We start from the raw sequence: 19,993 nt of genomic DNA, 5'->3' as shown, positions 1-19,993 counted from the left end.
ATTCAGTCCACTTCCTGCCTGGCCAGAATGCAGAAGACACTTCATCTCTGCCTACATTTATACCCATTTTTCCCTGCGAAGGGCCCAGGGTTTCCGTAAAACTGAATGGTTCCTTTCAGAATGAAAGGTGGCTTTCTACCCCGCTCCTTATCTTGTTATAGGCGCTCCAGTGTTTCCAACGTGTAAAGGGTAGATCAGTTTTAGTTAAGAAAACTTTAATGACTTCGCTACATCACCCGGCCTTCAGCGTTTGATTTTGCAGATGCTCTTGGTCGCTTGCAACAGTCCGTAGACGGCCTCCTAATGTACCGTCGGGGACAGTGCACCTGAGTGCTGTAGAGTAGGAGTTGGCCTCTCCAGTCCCCAGGTGCCCACTGAGCCCTTGCTGTGTCTCCACAGGCCTGGGCAAGACCCGCAGGAAGCCGAGCGCCAGGGACGCATCGCCGACGCCCAGCACGGACGCCGAGTACCCCTCCAATGGCAGTGGCGCTGACCGCATCTACGACCTCAACATCCCAGCCTTTGTCAAGTTCGCCTACGTGGCCGAGAGGGAAGACGAGCTCTCTCTGGTGAAGGGCTCGCGCGTCACCGTCATGGAGAAGTGCAGCGACGGCTGGTGGCGGGGCAGCTTCAACGGGCAGATCGGCTGGTTCCCGTCCAACTACGTGCTGGAGGAGGCGGACGAGGCCGCCGCGGAGTCCCCGAGCTTCCTGAGCCTGCGGAAGGGCGCCTCCCTGAGCAACGGCCAGGGGGCCCGGGTGCTGCACGTGGTGCAGACGCTGTACCCCTTCAGCTCCGTCACCGAGGAGGAGCTCAACTTCGAGAAGGGAGAGACCATGGAGGTGATCGAGAAGCCCGAGAACGACCCAGAGTGGTGGAAATGCAAAAACGCCCGGGGTCAGGTCGGCCTGGTCCCCAAAAACTACGTGGTGGTCCTCAGTGACGGGCCGGCCCTGCACCCTTCGCACGCCCCGCAGATCAGCTACACCGGCCCCTCGACGAGCGGGCGCTTCGCGGGCCGGGAGTGGTACTACGGCAACGTGACGCGCCACCAGGCCGAGTGCGCGCTCAACGAGCGGGGCGTGGAGGGCGACTTCCTCATTAGGGACAGCGAGTCCTCGGTAAGTGCCCTCGGCGGCAGGCTCTGCCCGGCCTGGGCGGCTCCGGGAGAAGACAGTAAAGGTACCCTGGTCCCCCTTATCCGTGGTTTCAGTTACCCACTGTCCACGGAGGTCAGAAAATACTGCACAAAAAATTCTGGAAATAAATTATTCATAAATCTTAAGTTACTTTTATTATAGTGCACTGTTAGAGTTGTTCTATATTATTACTGGTTGTTGACCTCTTACCATGCCTCATGTAGAAGTTCAACTTTATCATAGGTGTGTTCATACAGGAAAAAAACAGGTAGATGCCTCGGTACCTGCAAGATTCCATGCATCCGTGGTTTTCGGAAGGTGGCCCCACCAAGAAGGGTTCTGCTCTGCGCAGGTTGCACAGTTTACCTCCTGTGAGCCATTCCCTTTTCAAAGCCTGTGAATGCATTTGGAATACAAAAGGGTGTTTGGGGCTGGGGTTGTAGCTCCGTGGTAGAGCACTTGCCTAGCGCAAGTGAGGCGCTGGGTTCGATCCTCAGCATCACATAAAAATAAACAAATAAAATAAAGGTATTGTGTCCATCTAGAACTAAAAAAAATATATATCAGGAAAGAGAAGAGGGTATTCAGGGCTTCATATTAAGCCAGATGGATAAACTCGCTGCTGAGTTTCCACAAACCTCTGTTTCCTGTACTCTGCTCCCCGTTCCACTTACTCTCCTGGAGATGGAAGGGTCAGTAAAGTGGGTTTTAGTTGGTGAAGGTTGTTTCCCTCTTTACTAAGTCTCCCTTTTTCTATTCTAGAGACTCAGACATCCTTTTCTCTACCAGTTTTCCATTCTGCTCATGAAAAAGGCCCCGGTGATTGACTTGGTTAGGCACTGTCTGTGTCCAAAGCACTCAAGAGCTTTCTCTGCATGACAGGCGCCTGGTTTCTGGAGAAGCCTTTTGTTGGTTGATTTGTTTTTCTTTGTAAAGCATAATAATCCCAAGGTCATCTCTGCTGCAGGCAGTGCCACTGAGCTCATCTCTGAAAAGCTTTTAGGACACTTACAAGCCGAATCAAAAAGAAAACCGCAGTGTTTGAGTGAGATGAGTTTTGTGGATGTGAAGAGAATCTCATGGATGAAGGCACCTGCCTCGTGGCAGCAGATCCACGTCCAACAGGCAGCAGATTGGGGGTTTTTGTTTGGGGTGGGCCTGTCTGGAAGCACCAGATCAGTTTCACCATGCAACGCAGCCTGCTTGTGTGCATCTTGTGGAAAGACTTAACTGGTTTCATAGAAGTCTTTCTAGATACACCTTATATATAATAAGACCCACCAAACAAGAACTTTGAGCATAGAGTCCAATGTACTTAAGTTTTACTGGTTCTAGCAGACTTTGGTTTCATCTTTTATGTGCAGGCCATAAGGTGTGTGTGTGTGTGTGTGTGTGTGTGTGTGTGTGTGCGCGCGCGCGCGCGCACGCACTCCGCCATAACTATCCTCTAAATAGGTTAACACCATAATGTGTGCACCTCCAAGACTCCTGGGACTGATCTGAGAGCAGTTCACAGTCCTTCACAGAGTGAGGCAACTGTGATCTGTCCTTTGAAGCAGAAGGGGCATCGTGGTGGTGGAAACCAGACCCCTTTGTGGTGTCAGCAACTCTGCAGGGTCAGCCGTGGCCTTGGAAGTGCTTGGACAGGCAGGCTGAAAGTTAACTACATCTGAAATCTGAACTCCGAGATTTGCTTATCAAGCTGTCGTGGTTTATCATCTCTGGCAAGACATCACATGAAATTGTCCTCACGCGACGTGATCTCTGTGCATGGCCCCCTTCAGATCATGTTCAAGGCCTTCAGGAAATTAAGGACAGCAGTGCTCTAACTCTGGAGCAAAAACTTAGAGAAGAAAATTCTGGAAAACCAATTCCAAATGTAAAGTGCTCCATCCAGAGTGCTTATCAGAGTCAGAATATAAATTCCTGAGCTGAAATTTGTAAGTTTGAAGAGGCTTCTTAGAAGGGAGAGGAGCAGAAGAAAACACAGTGAGGAAACCCTGGTCCCCCTCCTTGTTCCTTGTGCGTAGGGAAGTCCTGAGAAAGAGGGTAAGTGAGAAAAGCATCCTCCAGGTCCTCTGGCCCTGGAAGAGACTTTTGCTGTTCTGTGGGACATGTACAGGTGGCCATTGCCCTGTGAACTTCAGGACCAAATCTTTTTAGATAAGGAGGGACGTGTATTATTCGGGTTACTTCTCAGAACTTGAATACACCCCACTGCCTCATCTATCTTCCATTATTAGAGAACAGGCTACCTTTATCTAAATAATGGAAATATGAATCGTTCACGTCGTGTTTTAACTGTTTTTATGGACACCTTTCCAGATTTTTTACGTTCTGCCTTGGGAAACTGAGGTAGCACATGTTGATTGTGTGTGGCTTTTGACTCCCAGGGTGTGGGGGCAGGAGGCTTTGCTGGGACTTGAATCGGCTCCACACAGGAGCAGCACTGTCCTGGCCTGCACCCCTTGTGCCCTGATGATTCTTGCCATGACACGTCCCGCTTTCGGCTGTTAGCGTGCATGCCTTGTGCCAAGGGGATGCTGCAGGAGCTCTAAGGCATGTTGCTTCTTTTCTGCTGACAGAATTGGCCAGTTTTGCTGCATTTCTTGTGCATAACTGGGTCTGTTCTCAGCTGTCATCTGCAGCTGCTAAGGACCTGTCCTGGGGGACAAGTGAACAAATCCCTGCTTGTTCTTTTTCTGCCTTCCACTGCTGCCTCGCACTTCCACCTCATCCCTTTTCTCTTTTTTTTCTGTCATTTCATCTCTTCTCAGGTGTAGCCTAGGCTTTGCAGCCACCACCAGGCCACTGGTTCATGATGTGACATAATTGCCTGTCAAGTATGTGGGGGCAACAGGGTGTCCTAAGGGGCTCAGACTTCCTGTAGAACTCATAGGCAAATATCTTCATTTCATTTCCTGTTTCTTTCTTACAATCTTTGACCAGGGACTTCCTTTCAAGGGTGTTTCCTGACCCCTGAAAAGCACGATTTGGGAGAGCCCATCTTCAAGATGTGTATCATTTGCAAACATTTCCTGAATGATTGCACATATGCAGGGAGCTAGACTCTTGATTGGAGACATTTTGCATTTAAAAGTGGTTACTATTTTTTTTCTTTGAAGAACAAAAATATAGCCATCTCTGAGCACTAGGCAGTCTGTGCTTTTTGAGGAGAGAGGTTCCTATTTCAGTAAAAACAAGTGACAAGTTTGCCACACCTGTGCTCTCTAGCCAGTTCAGGGAGGTGCAGGATGTTCAGAAGTTTGCTGGATTCATCAAGGAATGAAGGACCGGGCAGACCCATTAGACTCTTTCCCATCCTGAACCTCCACACCTACCAGCTACTGTTCGTTTTGGCCTCTTTTCCTCTGATTTTTCTCGCCCATCTCCAGCTCCTATTTCTCCTTAGCAGCTAAACGGGTTGCAATATTGTTTGTTCCTCATTCATTTAATTATCTGAGTTACACCTGTGAACTAAACCTCTCAAATCTAGAAAATTCAGGAATCCTGCCTGTCCTCTGTATACTCAAATCCTTATATACATGTCCATGAGGATTCTTTGAATACCAGTAGGAAGCTGTACTTACAATTAACTTGATTTCTGGTAAGCTGTGCCAGTTGTCAGTACTTAGTTTTCTCAGTTGCTACATCCCTCATCCTTGCAAATGTTGAGAAGGTGACAGGTTACATATAAGATGAGGTCTGAAAAGGTACAGAGTGACTAGGGTGATGTGCTAAATAGCTTCAGCCAAAGGTTTAGGGTGCCCTGTCCCTGTGTAAGGACGCTGGACATCCTGAGCAAGGCGGGTTTTCCCTCACATGCTTTATGTCCCACAGTAGTATTTAGATACTTTATTTTTGTCTTGCACACAGCACATTTGTTTCAGAAAAGAAAAACTGTGTTGCTTAGGAAGATTTAACATACATATTGGCCACGCGAAAAGTAGATGGGTGTTTTGTTCCTCTTGTTATTTAAACCCATTAATATTACTTGGCCAGCAAATAAAAGAATTAGAAGAGTTCCTTGCTCTGTTTTTAAGATTATAAGATTTCTTATGGAAATCATTTGCAAACACAGTTTCATAATCCATCTACGGACAGTGATCCACACCCTGGTGTGTGTCTGAGTCCCACCGGGGCTTGTTAAAACAGATTTTCAGGACCACTCGCAGCACTTCTGATTCAGGAAGTCCGGGCCCTGAGAATCTGCATTTTGGACACAATTCCTTGGTGACACTGCTGCTGGTCTGGGCCACACTTATATTCTCATGGCTTACACATTTTTATAGTGGTTGTTAAGATCTGGGGACCACATTTTGAAAACCTTTTGTTGCTATTATGCATTCTTATTAGTTTTATACATGTTTATGCTAGTTATAAAAGACAAATTCTGCACAATACTACATTTGTAAGAATTGTTAAAAAAAAAAAAAAGACTTAAAGGTGAAAATTATAACTCTGTCCTAAGGTTTAATTTTAGGTAGAAATATTCTTTTAAATTTGAAAACAAACTAGCTATATTTTCTTTCAGAGAATTGGAAAGAGCTCAGTGGTCAGAGCAAAGTGTGGGCTGCTCCCAGGTCAGCTCAGAAGGTAAAATGCAATTGGATGAAGCCTTTTAGTGACCTACTGCCCAGTCCCCCAGCCTGGGTATTGGCACAGGGACCCCTAGGTATTTCCTCATGCCAGAGTTCATGTTCAGAAGAGCAAGTTACTGTGCCTATCGTATCTTGCATCTTTCTTGTTTGAAAGATAACAAGTTATTTGTAATTGTCAGGCTTTTTGCCCAGTACCAAAGATGAATTTTAAGCCTGAATTTTTCTACTATTTCTAACCTTTAACCCATTCAATCTTAAAAGTGGAAGGCTCTGTGATCATTTAGTTTGGACTCTTTTGCAGGAATTCACTGCTCATTCTCCGTTCCTTCACCTGACGCAGGTGAGGCAGACCCTTAGAGACAGACCCCTGCCTCTCAGCCCCACTAGCTCTTCAGTGCTCACTACTGATACACAAATTGCCCACCACCTGCTGAAGAAGCAAGAGTCTTACTAAAAGCTAGTTCTTAGGATAAAATCAGTGGCAAGCCTGATGAGTCGGTTATTTGTGGTTTCTTCTCGGCCGATGGTCCTGGGTGGAATTGCATGTTATCTTCACACACCGAGACTAAAATCTCACATGATAGGCAGGCAGAGAAGAACTGGCCTAACTGTGCACAATGCACCTGAGAATCTTAGAATTTGGCCTTGAAACCATCCTTTACTATGAAAATTTTGGGATTGAGTTTTATTTGTGCTCTACTATATATAAAAGAAATAAACAGATTGAACATCTCTATCTAAAATCGGAAATTCTTTGAGCAGTGGCATGGTGACAAGTGGAGAAGTTCCTTGCCCTGTCTCACATGACTACTTACTTGCAGTCTCAAAGGAGGTACCAAAAAAAAAAAAAAGGTAACTAAAATTATGTTCCGATTTGTGTCCAGGGTGTATGTGCCACAGAAATGAACTGGTTCTCAGATTTGGGTTCCATCTCCAAGATTGTTCTTAGGTATGTGCAAATATCCCTACATCTGAAATTTCTGGTCCCAGGTATTTCAGGTAAAGCGCGTTCAGCCCGTAGGACTCCCTGCGCCTTTCCTCTTCTTGAGGGCGGAATGCAGTAAACATAGAAAACCGCAGAGCGCCGTGTGCTACCCGAAACTCAGAACTCAGCTCCATGGGGTGAGTGTGGGTGAGTCGGCTCCCCAGATGGTTGTGGTGCAGCTCTGGGGCATCGCCCGTGTCACTGTCACACACATGGCTGGTGGCAGGGCAGGTGGCACCTTTGCAGGCAGCAGCCCTCCATCTGGGCTCCTGCCCATCATCATCCTCATTCGTTCACGGGTGTTCGTTCGCGCGTCTCTGGGAAGCACTAAAACGCAGCCCTTCCTCCTGCTCTACCCCATTCCCACCAGCCTAGCTCACTCACATCCTTCCAGCCACCTTTGCTCCCGAGAGGCCTTGGCCGACCTGCAGGCCTGGGCCACGTGCTCCCCACTCACCAGGGTGCTGGCCCAAGGGTGCAGCCTCCTTCCTGGACTGTACTGCCCCAGCAAGGGCCAGGTCAGCACCAAGAGCACACACCTTCCTGTCTTTTTATTCCTCCCCTGGTGCTGGACAGGGAACTCCTGCCTTTGCTCGTGTACTGAGCTACGTCCCCAGCCCATGTGTCTGTCTTGTTTGCCATTGAATTCCAAGAAATATTCTTCCTCTCAACGAATGCGTTAACTCTACAGGGTGCGCACGCAGAGTCAACGTGAGTGGCGACCAGCAGGGCTAGGGATGCCCCGTTCATCCCTCTCTGGGGCTGTGCTAATACTGTGGTGAGCTTGGATCAGACTCGGGGCCTCTGGCATCTCCTTGTAGCCACTGCTGCTGCAGGAATCCAGGTGCTGGCCTGAGAGAGAAGAGGTCTAGCCATACTCACCGGCAACTGCAGAACAACTTTGCAAATTGAAAAGGAAGCTATGTCAAAGCAAATAGTTTACCCATTACGCCATTCGGAAATATTTTCATTAAAATCTCTAAAATCACATAGCTACCTTTTATCTAAATGTTTATGTGGAGTTCATATAAAATCACTAGTTTACATTGGGAATCTCCCCTCCCCCACAAAATAATGAAAGGTGACATGGAAAAGAAAAACTAACTCCTAGGTCAAAAGTATCTATCAGAAAGACTATGAGGCTGCATGTATAGCACCAGGGTAAACTTCCACGGGTTTTGGTAGTTTGTTTTGAGTTCTTAACTGTGGCTGCAGAAAACACTGTGTGTTTGTCTTACAGATTAAAATCTTTCTTTGGTTTGCAGAGGAGGTAAAAGGCTTAGCTGCCTAGCAATCTCATGATCACTCTGCTTAGACTGGCAGTGAGACAAAACCATAGAGATGGTTAGGGTTTCTTTGAACTGCATCTTTTTTTTTTTTTTTTTTTTTTTTTTTTTTAACGAAACACACATGCAGAGAAGTACAGAATGGAGATGAGCAAAGCCGTAGGGCCCAGCAGGTGTACCTGGAGGTTCCTTGTGGTTTTCCTGCTGTGGGTGTGGTTGGAATGAGTGAGTGGGTTTGTCCGATGGTTCTGGGAAGCATCTTCACCACTGTGGTCTCCATGTTGGTCTCCAGCGAAGCAACACGTGACTTTGGTCCTGGTTGGAGGGAGCGTTTCTTCCTTGCACACAGCTGGCGTCTGGGGGCCACGTGCACATGGCTTCTCCAAAGAGCATTGGTGCCCTGTGCTTTACCAGGTGTCCTTTGGAAACAGTTGCTTTGCCATCCATAGAAGCAGTTTCACAATAAACGTTTATGTTTTGATCTCAAGATGTGTGGTAGGAAAATGCTTGGCCCACGGAGGTGGCCTCCAAAGTATCTTAATACCGCTGACTCCAGACGGCACACTAGGTTCACCAGCCAGACCAGCCAGTCTCACTGTGACATTTTTGAAAGGCAGAGAAGAGTGGCTCAGGGAAGAACATGCAGACACATCAGACAGCGGTCGCTTTAATCCTCAAAGTTCAGGAAGCATTGCCTGTGGCCAGTTTTCCTACGGCCCCCTAGTCCCCAGGAGAAGCAGAAACGAGTCACCATAGGTGGTCTGAAGACCAGTGCGTGGCACGGAGTCTGTGCTGCCTCCCTGCTTTCTTCAGCATCTCCTTCGGTCACGGACTTCCCACCAGCCACTGCCACTGGTGGCTTCTGTGGTAGGAAGCACACAGCCTCTCCACCCATCAAGGGACTTTGGTTTCCTGATGTTTCCAGCAGAATTTTGCAAATCTTTATAAATCAGCACTTAGTCTTTATCAATAATTCTTTTATGGTAACAGAACACACTTGAAATTTTTTTCACAATTTCTCCCAGGCACCGTGTTGCACGCCTATAATCCCAGCAGCTCAGGAGGCTGAGGCAGGAGGATCACAAGTTCAAAGCCAGCCTCAGCAACTTAGTGAGGCCCTAAACAACTCGACAATACCCTGTCTTTAAATAAAATACAAAAAAGGGCTGGGATGTGGCTCAGTGGTAAAAAGTACCTCTGGGTTCAATCCCGGGTACCAAAAAAAAAAAAAAATCGGTCTCTGTGTAGTTCAGGGGCATTAAGTACATTCACATTGTTGTACCACCATCACAACCATCCATCTCCAGGGTGCTCGCCTTCCCCAGCCGAAGCTCTGTCCCCTTTAAACACCAGCCCCCTTTCGTCCCTTTCCCCAAGGAGAGCACCGTGCTGCTCTTGGTCTCTGGACTTGGCCGCTCCAGCAACCTCCCGTAAGTGAAGTCCTCCAGCGTTTTCTCCTTGTGTCTGGCTTAGTTCTCGAAGCATAATCTCAGAGCTCACCCCTTTGTGGCCTGTGTCAGAGGCCCCTCCTCTTAGGGCTCAATAGCCACGTTTGGACGCGTGTTAGCTTCTGCCTGCCGGCAACTGTGCGTGATGAACATGGCTTCAGACTCCTCCTTTCAGTCTTCACCACCCATATGCCCCAGAGTGGAGTTGGAGCAGGTGGTACTTCTGGTTTGTAGGGTTTCGAGGAGCTGCCGGACTGTTTCCCACAGAGGCCGCACCAGGGTACATTCCCAGCAGCGTTCCGGTGTCTCTGCATCCTTGCCAACCTCAGTTCTGCTGTCTTACGTTCCATTCTAACAGTAATTCTAGGGCGCGCGGCGGCTTTGATGTGCCTCAGCACGGAACCTGAAACCCTTAACTGAGCTTCATCCTCTCCTGCCTTCATCCTGCGTTTCGCCTTTTGTTTGGAGTCCATCGAGTAGGCCATGTTACCTGGGAAGCGTCTCAGGGCCCTGTCACTAAGCATCTCCTTACCGTGGCCTCCGTGGTCTAGAGAGCAGCACAGGTAGTGAGATGAGTTTCACATCCCTGCCCCCTTGGAGTGTGTAACGCAGAAAGCCCTTCACTGTACAGCAGGTTCCGAGCGTAAGAACGGTTCCAATGGTCTGCTGACCTGTCTTCCCTTCTGTATTCTATTTCACTGCTTCAAAAACATCCCAACTAGAGTACAGATGCTGGATGTATGGAATCAGGGAGAGACACTTCCTCAGGCAGATGGGAGAACGTTCTCTTCAGTTTCATGGAGGTGAGCCCCACGCCGGCCGCATCCGCGTCACCAGTGAACCTGCCAGAAGCACAGATTACCCTGGGCTGGGGCCTCTGAGTGATTCTGATTCTGTTTTGAGAGCCACAAACTTGGTTCAAGCCCTTTTTTTTTTTAACTGTTGGGTCATACAGTAAAATTCTAGCTTAAATTATCATTTAGTTCCACCAAGTATGACATTGTGAGAATAAAAGGAATGAAAAGGACAATATTCTAAGGTCTGTCCACTGAGGTATTTGCGTTTAACTTTAGGAAATGCGTTGCAGGGGTCAGGGAGAGACAAACACGTACACACCCTCACTTGGAAATGGACAAAGCTCCATTTGTTTGAAGGTGAGATAAATGGGACTCTAAAGGTTATTTTCTATTGATGATTGCCTTTTCTTTATTTATTAAAATGATATTTCCCAATAATGAGATGAATATTTCATCATATCACATGTGGAGTAAATATTTCAGAGACATGTGTATTGGAGACTAGAAAATAACAGTGAGGCCGGTCACGCTTGGGGATGAGGAAAAGATAATCTGATGCAGAAACAAAGAGAGTAGTATCAGTTGACAGCTGGTGGCACTGATATAGACAATGAGTCCCTTTTGACTAAAAGAAGGCTATGTTATACAACTAGGGAGGGTGACCTGGTAGAACGATAAACCTGAAAGGTGGCTTTACTGCACTGAGAACAGAGAGCAGGTTAATGAATGGAACACGGTTTACCTCTCACTTCTGGTTCTTCATTTTGGGAAGGGGGTCAGTGAACCACTTCTGGACAAAAGAGTGTCTTCCTCAAGGAAAAAGAGAAAAACATCCACTTATTGAACTGGAAGAAAGAATGATGTTGCTTTTGATAAGACACCAACAGGTTGACCTCTCTTTGGAGATGAAGGGAGTGCTAGACATGGCTGACACTCGATGCTCAGAGACAGAGGTTGGCCCAGAGTCCACATAGGAGGCCTGGACAATCACACAAAGGGCATGTCTACACTAGTCCAAAGTAAATGATAAGGAGAAGTCTTAAGGTTATTGAAAAACCAGGAGTGCCTGGGAGCAAGGCCCCTCCCTCCCCCCTTATTTCCTCCCAGCGACACGCTTAGAAGGAAACCACATTAACACTTAAGCTCCCAGGTTTGAAGAATGAAATAGAGGATATTAAAATCTGTTCTTGGCATTCATTTTTTTTCCCCTCAAAGAGAAAAATAAATTTTGAGTGAGAGAGAAAAGTATCTGACTAGGTTATCTGCTTTGTAAAAACAAGAAGATGCTTTTGAGCAAGTATGGAGGCCTGGCTGTGAAACTGTAGGAACTAGTTGATCCTGTAGAGGGCATCACTGAGCATGGTCTCGGATCTTGTCTAAAAAACTTGTGAGCTGAAGTTGCAGAGAGAGAAGGTGTAAGAATTATTACTTCAAGGACTGAATAGCGAAGGAGGTCCAAATTGAAACTCCTAAGTCACTGTATTTAATCTGAACCCAATGTAAAGGTGTGGGGTTAAATCAGATTCTTGAACAGGGAGGGATTATCTTTGAACAGGGGACCTAAAACCTGAACAAAAACACTACTAACCAGGGCCTGGGAGAGTTTGGTTTTCTATCAGCCTCTTAGTCATTTGGAAAATGACTCCACTTGGAAAATGACTCCCTAAAAAGAAGAGAGGAATGAATGTGTTATACCAGTTGTTAACTCTCCAGAACATCTGATTTGGAGTATGAGAACAGAAAAATCATTCCATGACAATTCCAACTCATACAAGAAGATAACAAGAAGTGCTCTAATTGTAGAAAATGTGAAGAACGAACCCAATAATCGGCAAAGAGAAATGGTACCAAGTAAGTCTAGCGTTGGGAGAAGGAAGGGTGGGAACATTTCAAGGAAGTGCAGGAGGAAGCACAGAGGGGCAGTTGAAAACCAGGAGGAGAAGGCAGACGTTTCAAAAGAGAAAAGAAGGCACAGGACTGAGTCTCGTTAGATGTTCGTCCAGCCGTAGAAAGGCTTGACGAGTGTGACATCTGAAGTGGCTTTGGATTTTGAAGCCTGATCCTCTTCCTGGGGCAGGGGCTGTACTTTGCCTCTGGCTTCCAATGAACAGAACGTGGCAGAAGTGTGGAGGGTATCTTCCAGGCCTGGGACGTAAGAGGCATCATGGTTTCCTCTTTGTTCCCTCTGGGATCACTCCACCTGGGGCAAGCCAGCCACCATGTTGTACAGACATTTAACTAGCCCCACAGGAAGACCCAGGGGTAGCTCCCGTGAGCATCCCCGTCCAACCCGACGGTAGCCTCCGCTGCGTCTTGTCTGCGTGCTTCAGAAACGTGCTTCCACTTGGAGTTCTCCAGCCTACTCTCAGCACTCTACAGCTTTTTGAGCAGGTGTGGCAGGGTCCTTTTTCCTCTCGTTTCCCCATGTCTGATTCAGAAAGCCGGGAGCGGAAGGACTGGGATAACGGGACAGGGACCCATCCCCTGCCTTGCCCTCTGGGAGCGGAGTCGTTTGGTGTCTAGAGCAGCTCCGTCTCCAGCAGATCCAGGACTGGCTCCTTTTGAAGGGCAGAGACTTCAGTGTTCTGCAGTCTGTTCCAGCTGTCCCATCAGGGGAGCTTCCCCACGAGCAATGTCTGACAGAATCAGAAAGGCAAGGCAGACTGGGGTGACACAGGACACCGTCTCTCTTTGGACTTCTTTGCCCATTAATAATTCACAAATTTTATTTTGGTTCTCAAACTGTATCAAGATTCATAGCAATACAGATGACCCAGGGTCACCCACAGATGGCCGGGCCCCACCCAATAAATTTCTGCTTTAGCAGGTCTGGGGCAGGGCCTGGGAATCTGCCTTTCTGCAAATTCCTGGGTGGTGCTGGCGGTGCTGGTCTCGGGGACATGCCTGAAGAGGACCTCAGGTTTCATTTAAGGATGTCTTAGTGGTACAGGTGAAGCATCCCTAACCCAGATTGGAAATGCTTTGGAATCTACTGCAGAGTGCCGACAGGAAGCCACGAGTGAAAGATTCCACTGTAAAACTGGTTCATGGACACAATTATTAAAATACCATATAAAATTATTTGCCTGTGTGTATGAGATATATATGAAACATAAATGAATTTGGTGCTTAGACTTGGGTCCCATCCCCAAGAGATCTCATGATGGGTTATGTTTAGATGTGAGATGTCTTGTGAGACAGTGCAAGAATTTCCATACGTGGAATGATTAAGACTATGAGGTGTGGATTAACCCACTGGTATGGATTAACTGGGTAGTAATTAAGCAGGTGGGGTGTAGCTGGAGTAAGTAGGTCATTAAGAGTGTGACTTTGGGGTTCATACATTATCCCTGGTGACCAGAAGTCAGTCTCTCTCTTTCTCTCTCCCTCCCCTTCCTACCTCTCCCTCCCCTCCCCACCTCTCTCTCCCCTCCCCCCCTCTCCCCACCTCTCTTTCCCTCCCTCCCCCTCCCTCCCTCCCACCCTCCCTCCCTCTCCCTCTCCTTTTCCCTCTCCCTCTCCCTCTCCCCCCACCTCCCCTTCCTTATTGTCATGTCCTGAGCTACTTTCCTCAACCACATTTCCACCATGATGTTCTGCCTCACCTTGGGCTCGGAGCTGTGGGAGTCAGCCATCTATGAACTGAGACCTCTGAAACCATGAACCCCAATTAACTTTTCTTCTCTATTGTTTTTGTCAGATCTTTTGGTCACAATGATGAAAAAGCTGACAAAAATATTATGCATGTGCATATATACCAAAATTTTTTAAAATTTCAAAACATTTCTGGTCCCAAGCATTTTGAATAAGGAAGACAACCTGTAACGTGTATGCTAATACGGATTATTCATTCTCGGATTTCCTGAGGAATGTCTGCTTCATTGAAATTAAGAACACTCCTAAGCTTTCAGCACTCCTGTTTGACATAAGTTGGTTTTGTGTCTTTAACTCTAAGGTTTCTGCTCAGGAGCCCATGAAATTAAAAATTGCCTTTTCTGCTACATCAATTTTACTGCCGTAACGCACATGTGCATCCAAGAGCACGTGTTCACACATACCATGAGGTTAAATTGAGGAGCTCAGATTAAACAAATCTCTCCACTCAGAAAGTCATCTGTTGATCATTTAGCTTAATTAACATCAGGTGTATCATATATTTACCGTGACTCACTCCTGTTCTACCTCCACTGAAAACTAGACTGCTTTGCATGTGGGTTGATTAAAGTATCTATCAAAGGAGCCCAAGGCCTGGCTCCTGGTAAACCTCAAAGTGAGATCGCCTGTGTCTTGAAGGCTCAACTCCTAGCAAACACACACACTGACAGAACATCAATAGCAAGGGACCTGAAGTGCAGTCAAACTTAGGAAAACCTGAAGCCCTCGGGAGGGTTGAGCATTTCACAGCTGGTATATGCTGTTGTGCCAGTGTTGTAGCTGGCCATGGTGTTTCTCCTGTTCCACTAGGGCAGGTGACAGGATCACAGTGATGATGTTCATGCCCAGGCTTTGGGAGTAGGTGACATTATACCTTTTGCACAGTATCTGTTTTAGTTTGTTTTATTTTCAGAATCATACATGGCAATTAACTTGGATGGTAACACAGAATACTGAGGCTACCTTATGCACATCTTGTTCAGTCCTATGAAAATAGTCGTGATTTGAGGATTGTGCTGTCACGTGACTAGTTAGACTATTGACTTGGGCTATTGAGAATACAGTAGTTTCTTTTTATCCTCACTTTTGCTTTCTTTGGATTCAATTACCCAGTCAACAGTGATCCAAAAATAGTAAGTGGAAAATTCCAGAAATAAACAATTCCTAAGTTTTAAATTGCCCACTGTTCTAAGTAACATGATGACATTTTACACCATCCCATCCTGCTTCACCTAGTGCAAGACTTGTCACCTCTGTCCAGTGCATCCACGCTGTGTACACTATCCACCAGTTAGTCTCTTAGTAACTGTCTCAGTTATCAGATTGACTATCGGGGTATCACATGCTTTTGTTGGAGTAACACTTGTTTAATTAAGAGTGGCTCCAAAGGCAAGAGTAGTGATGCTGGCGGTTTGGATATGCCAAGGAGAAACAGGGAAGTGCCTATTTGAAGTGAAAAGGCAAAAGAAAGTACAGTAGGTATTTTGAGTAAAGGGAGTCTACATTCACTTAACTTTCATTACAGTATATTGATATAATGGTTCTATCTTACCATTATTGTTGATAATCTTTACTGCGCCTCATTTCTAAATGAAATGTTATCACAGGCATGGCTGTAGAGGAGAAAAAGAAGAACATACATAGGGTTCGGTACTAACTATAGTTTCAGGCATCCACTGGGGGTCTTGGAACATCTGCCTGCAGGTAAGGGGGACCTGATATATTATGTGTTGATAGGACTGGTTGGCACGCTCACCTGTGACAGCAGAGTTCTGTGATCCTTTGAAGTCAGGTTGTCAGGTTCTGAGTGACCCTCCACCCTCCCACCCCCCACCACCTTTTGTGGCTATGATTCTCAACGTCTGTAGCCCAAGGTCTAATCTGAGAACCTTCCAGTCTCTTCCTGAAGCTTCTTCCAAGAGCACTTGTGTTGCTGGCGTTCTTCCAAGGCATGAAGCCCTGGGTTTTGCCTTCTGAGGTTGGTTCTTATTTGGTCTGTTTTGGGCAAAGGGATACATAAATATCAAGTATTATCATTGTCCCTGTCATTCCTTCTTGCTAACAGCTGTGGCTGGTGGGTGAACCCCCTGTCCTGCTCAGAACTGCCCCAGGTCCCCTTTCCCCTGAGTTGCCATCGGCGTAAATGGAGTTATTCCTTGCTTTTCAGGATTTGCACAGCCCTTCTTAGATGTTTGGGTTTGGGGCTTTCGTCAACTTTGGAGGTCCTGCTGGGAGGGACATAGACTGGGGCAGGCTGCTGGAGCCCAGGTGGCAGCAGTCCCTGGGTACTGGCAGAGCAGAGTGGGACTAGGGACACAGTTAGGAACCGTGTGAGGCTGAGGTCCTGGCGCTGATGGGTGTGGACTGGGTGCCTCTCAGTCAGCCAGGGAGAAGTGGGGCTGGCCAGAGACTTCTGAAGGGTGGCGTGCCATTTGAGCTGAGCCTTAAGTGAGTGACTGACCGGGGGGTGGGTAGGGGATGGCCACAATGACCTTGGAAACAGGAGGAATGCAGAGGGCACAGGGATGGGCCGTGCTTTAGATTTGTGGGCTAGAACTGAAGGTGGGGACCGTAGGTGGAGGGGGGCAGGTGCATTTTATTCTGAGGCCACTGGAGAAGGTTGGGTCCCTCCACCTCCCACACAGCCACACTGTCCCTCAGTGCCACGAAGGGAATGCCCTTCTTCCCTTTCCTGACAACCAGTCCCCACACACCACTACCCATCCTGTGGCCTCCTATTGCCCCATCTGAGCTCCAGTTTCTTCAGAGACCTGACTCCACCACACACACACACACACACTCACACTCACACTCAGGCTCAGTGCGCACAGTGCACTCACACATTCACACAGATGGTGTAATCTCGCATGCCTGCTCACAGACACACACACACACACACACAGCTAGCTCATGGTTCCCTCTCACCTGTTTCCACACTGGAGTGCCACTCGGCACAGCTTACATCCCAGGCACACGTGCACGTCTACACACGCATGCACTGTGGGCCTGGAGTGTCGCCGGAGTTCAGAAAATAATTGTTAAACTGACCAATATTTTTTTGTTTTTTTACAAAGAGTATTTCTTAGTATCCTGTATGTTTTTCAGTAAATGAAATAAAAGGCCATTCTTAACAGAAATAATGACATTTCTAAAACATCCTTTAATATACTAATATAATACAGAATTTAAACATTCCTCAATAAAATTTGTGCTCAAACCCTGGTGCAGCCCCCTCTGGGATATATGAAGTATAATTAAAATGCAACCAGAATTTTTCACTGGCCTTTAAGTATTGATTGTTAAGAGCTTAGAATTAGAAATCTTTAATGGCATAATTTCTAATAGAAGTGAAATTTCTAGCTGTGGTTTGCAGGCAGACTACTTTGAATAATTCCCAGTTTGTCACAAATAGTCTGGGAAGTGACCACGTCAGGTTCCTGGGGCCGGCTGGGAAGCACAGTTGGCCTTACTTTCTCCAGCCAGCATGCATTTAGCCCTGCAGTGGTGCTAAGCCAAATCCCATTTCTTTGACTCAGTGAGATCTCGGTGGCCTCTGGGTCACCTGGCCATCAGGTGTGGAGTTGCATAGTGCTCAGAGACCGGCTTTGTGAGCTGGACGGTGACCTGGATTTAGCAGTGGCCCCCTGTGCCGGGTAGTAACGGTGTCCTGCTTCCTCCGCAGCCCAGTGACTTCTCCGTGTCTCTCAAAGCGTCAGGGAAGAACAAGCACTTCAAGGTGCAGCTCGTGGACAACGTCTACTGCATCGGGCAGCGGCGGTTCCACAGCATGGACGAGTTGGTGGAGCACTACAAGAAGGCGCCCATCTTCACCAGCGAGCACGGGGAGAAGCTCTACCTCGTCAGGGCCCTGCAGTGACGGCGGCGCGGCGGCCTCCGCGCCCTGGCTGCCCTCCGGAGCCCTGCGGTCGCCCTCGCGGCGGTCCTGCCGCAGCTCCTGAGCCCGCCGCCCGTTCCATCGCCACCCCAGGCCCTCGCAGCCACGCCCGGCCAGCTTTAGAGGGCAGGCGGACGGGGCGTGCCTGCCCACCTGAGCCCTGTCCAGTTGGAACAGCGGTTGTCCGTGCAGATCGCCCCACAGAACTCCCCCACCAAGCGACATCGGTGCGGCGGAGGGCACGGGAGCGCCCAGCGTGCGAGTGAACACAGCGCTCCCCGGTGTGGCGGCCTGAGCCCCGGCTCCCTCGATCCGGATCCTGGCCCAGACGCGGCTCCCACGCTGCAGGGCGCAGTTGCGTTTGAGGATAGCAATACTGGAACGCCGGGTTGGTGGCAGGGAGGAACTGTCCAGTGCCTTCGAGGCTGTGCTTGCAATAAAGAGAATTCCCATGAGAGTCAGTCTGCAGAAGAGGGACCCTGTCGCAGAAAGACAGGTTTTGGTAATTGACCCCCAGATGTGCCATCGCCTAGTGCTGCTTCCTCTCGCCCTTCGGCTTGTTTGAATTTCACAATTATGTATTTAATTCTCAAAGTAAGATGTATCTGTAGCCGTTTGTTGACACTAATAACAGATGATTAAGGAAAACAGCTGATCTTTGGGGAAGGGGAGATAGGAATACTTTATACACACACACTATATATATATAATACGTGTATATTATATATATATATATATAATTTGCTTTACAGGGAAATTTTTCAGGGTTTACAAAAGAATATGTGATTGGTAGTAAAAGACACAGAATGTTTATGAAAAAATTGCATTTTCTTTTTTTCTTTACATTTGAACTTCTTTATAGTTGAAATATACAGTCTTGAGATGGCACATTCCTACAATTGAAGAAGGGGTCTTGAGATCCCCTAAACTTGCATACCCAGTTTTTTGGATATTGTAATAAAAAAGAAGTATTATGACAAGACTCTGTGTATTTCTCTTGGGGGGAAATTGACTCAATTATGGGAGCATAATGTTGCAGCATTTATTAAACCTTCATCTCCATAAGGGCATCGTTTTGAGAAAGGAATTTAGTACATTTAACTCTCACACATTCTCTTTTTTTGCTGCTGTGTTTTCGTATGTTGATATAATAAGCTCTAATTAGGGGAACTCCAACGAGAGCCCAAAACATCAAACTTGGTCTTTACTCTTTGGAAATGATTGGCTAAAACATACGTTTCACTGGACCGTGGTCAGTCCGAGTTCTCACACTTGGTGACCCTGTCCACTGACATCTCACTTGGCTCTCAGTCTGTTTATTGTTCAGTAAACGACAATGTGCCAGGCACTGGGAAGTGCTCACGTAACGTGGGCCAGGCATAGGCTGCATGCAGAGAGTGCTCGCTCTCTGCCAGGTAGAGCGTCACTGTGGACTTAGCACAGTCCTGTGAGGTGAGTCCTGCTGTCGTCCCCATTTCACAGATGGAGACAGGCACAAAGTGTGCAGGGGCACGCGGCCGCTGCAGGGACAAGTACAGATGCCAACTCAGGGTTCCACTTCAGGGCCCCTCCCTTTCCAACCCCAGCCTAGGCAGGGATTCTAGAGAAAGAGGTATTTCCTGAGAGTTTGCGCTTACTCAGCCGTTCCTGCTTCCTGTGAGTTTGTTATCTCTTTTTGCTTTTAATCAATTAGAAGTTGGGTGTCTGGTGCCTGAAGTTGGCAACACCAGTTACAGCAAACAGACTTTCAGGTAAACGAGGCCAGTTACCACCTCAGATAGGTCCATCCTCTACCTTATCCATGGAGAAGCAATTCCTGTGCACCTCCAGGTCGCACTGCTGTCTATTACGTTTTGACCTTCTAGGATCCCTCTAAATACTGGGGGCTGGGACAGCACGAAGGCATTGGTTTATAGGTAATTCAGAAGAAACGAGCAACTCACGGACAAAAGATAGATACACATTTTGGCTTCAGGAACTTCAAGGCTCATGTTGTAACTGACAGCAGTGTCCGCTTTTGTCACCAACTGCTTTGTGAGAGTCCTCCAGCTACGAGGCAGATCATGACCAGAACGTTTTTTATGAAGGAACTGGAACCCTGGGACATCCTGGCAGCAGGATGTCAGAAATGGGGTTCACATGTGGTTTGGAATGTGGGTCACTGATGGTTCAGTGAGGTGGCAATATC

General features: G+C 47.5%; 1 protein-coding gene across 2 annotated transcripts in view; it reads left to right on the top strand.

Moving 5' to 3' along the window:
* Nck2 (NCK adaptor protein 2) overlaps nucleotides 1-18,779 on the top strand; it is a 140,373-nt gene extending 121,594 nt beyond the window's left edge. For both annotated transcript variants that reach the window (XM_047523318.1, XM_047523317.1), the window contains exons 4-5: nucleotides 400-1,121; nucleotides 17,593-18,779. In XM_047523318.1, coding sequence (XP_047379274.1) covers nucleotides 400-1,121; nucleotides 17,593-17,787 — 917 coding nt within the window. In that variant the 3' untranslated portion in view covers nucleotides 17,788-18,779. The remainder of the gene's footprint in view (nucleotides 1-399; nucleotides 1,122-17,592) is intronic.
* The last annotated feature ends 1,214 nt before the right edge of the window (nucleotides 18,780-19,993 follow it).

The sequence above is a fragment of the Sciurus carolinensis genome, chromosome 13 (genome assembly GCF_902686445.1).
Source record: "Sciurus carolinensis chromosome 13, mSciCar1.2, whole genome shotgun sequence".
Lineage (NCBI taxonomy): Eukaryota > Metazoa > Chordata > Mammalia > Rodentia > Sciuridae > Sciurus > Sciurus carolinensis.
This window is presented reverse-complemented; position numbering and strand designations above follow the sequence as displayed.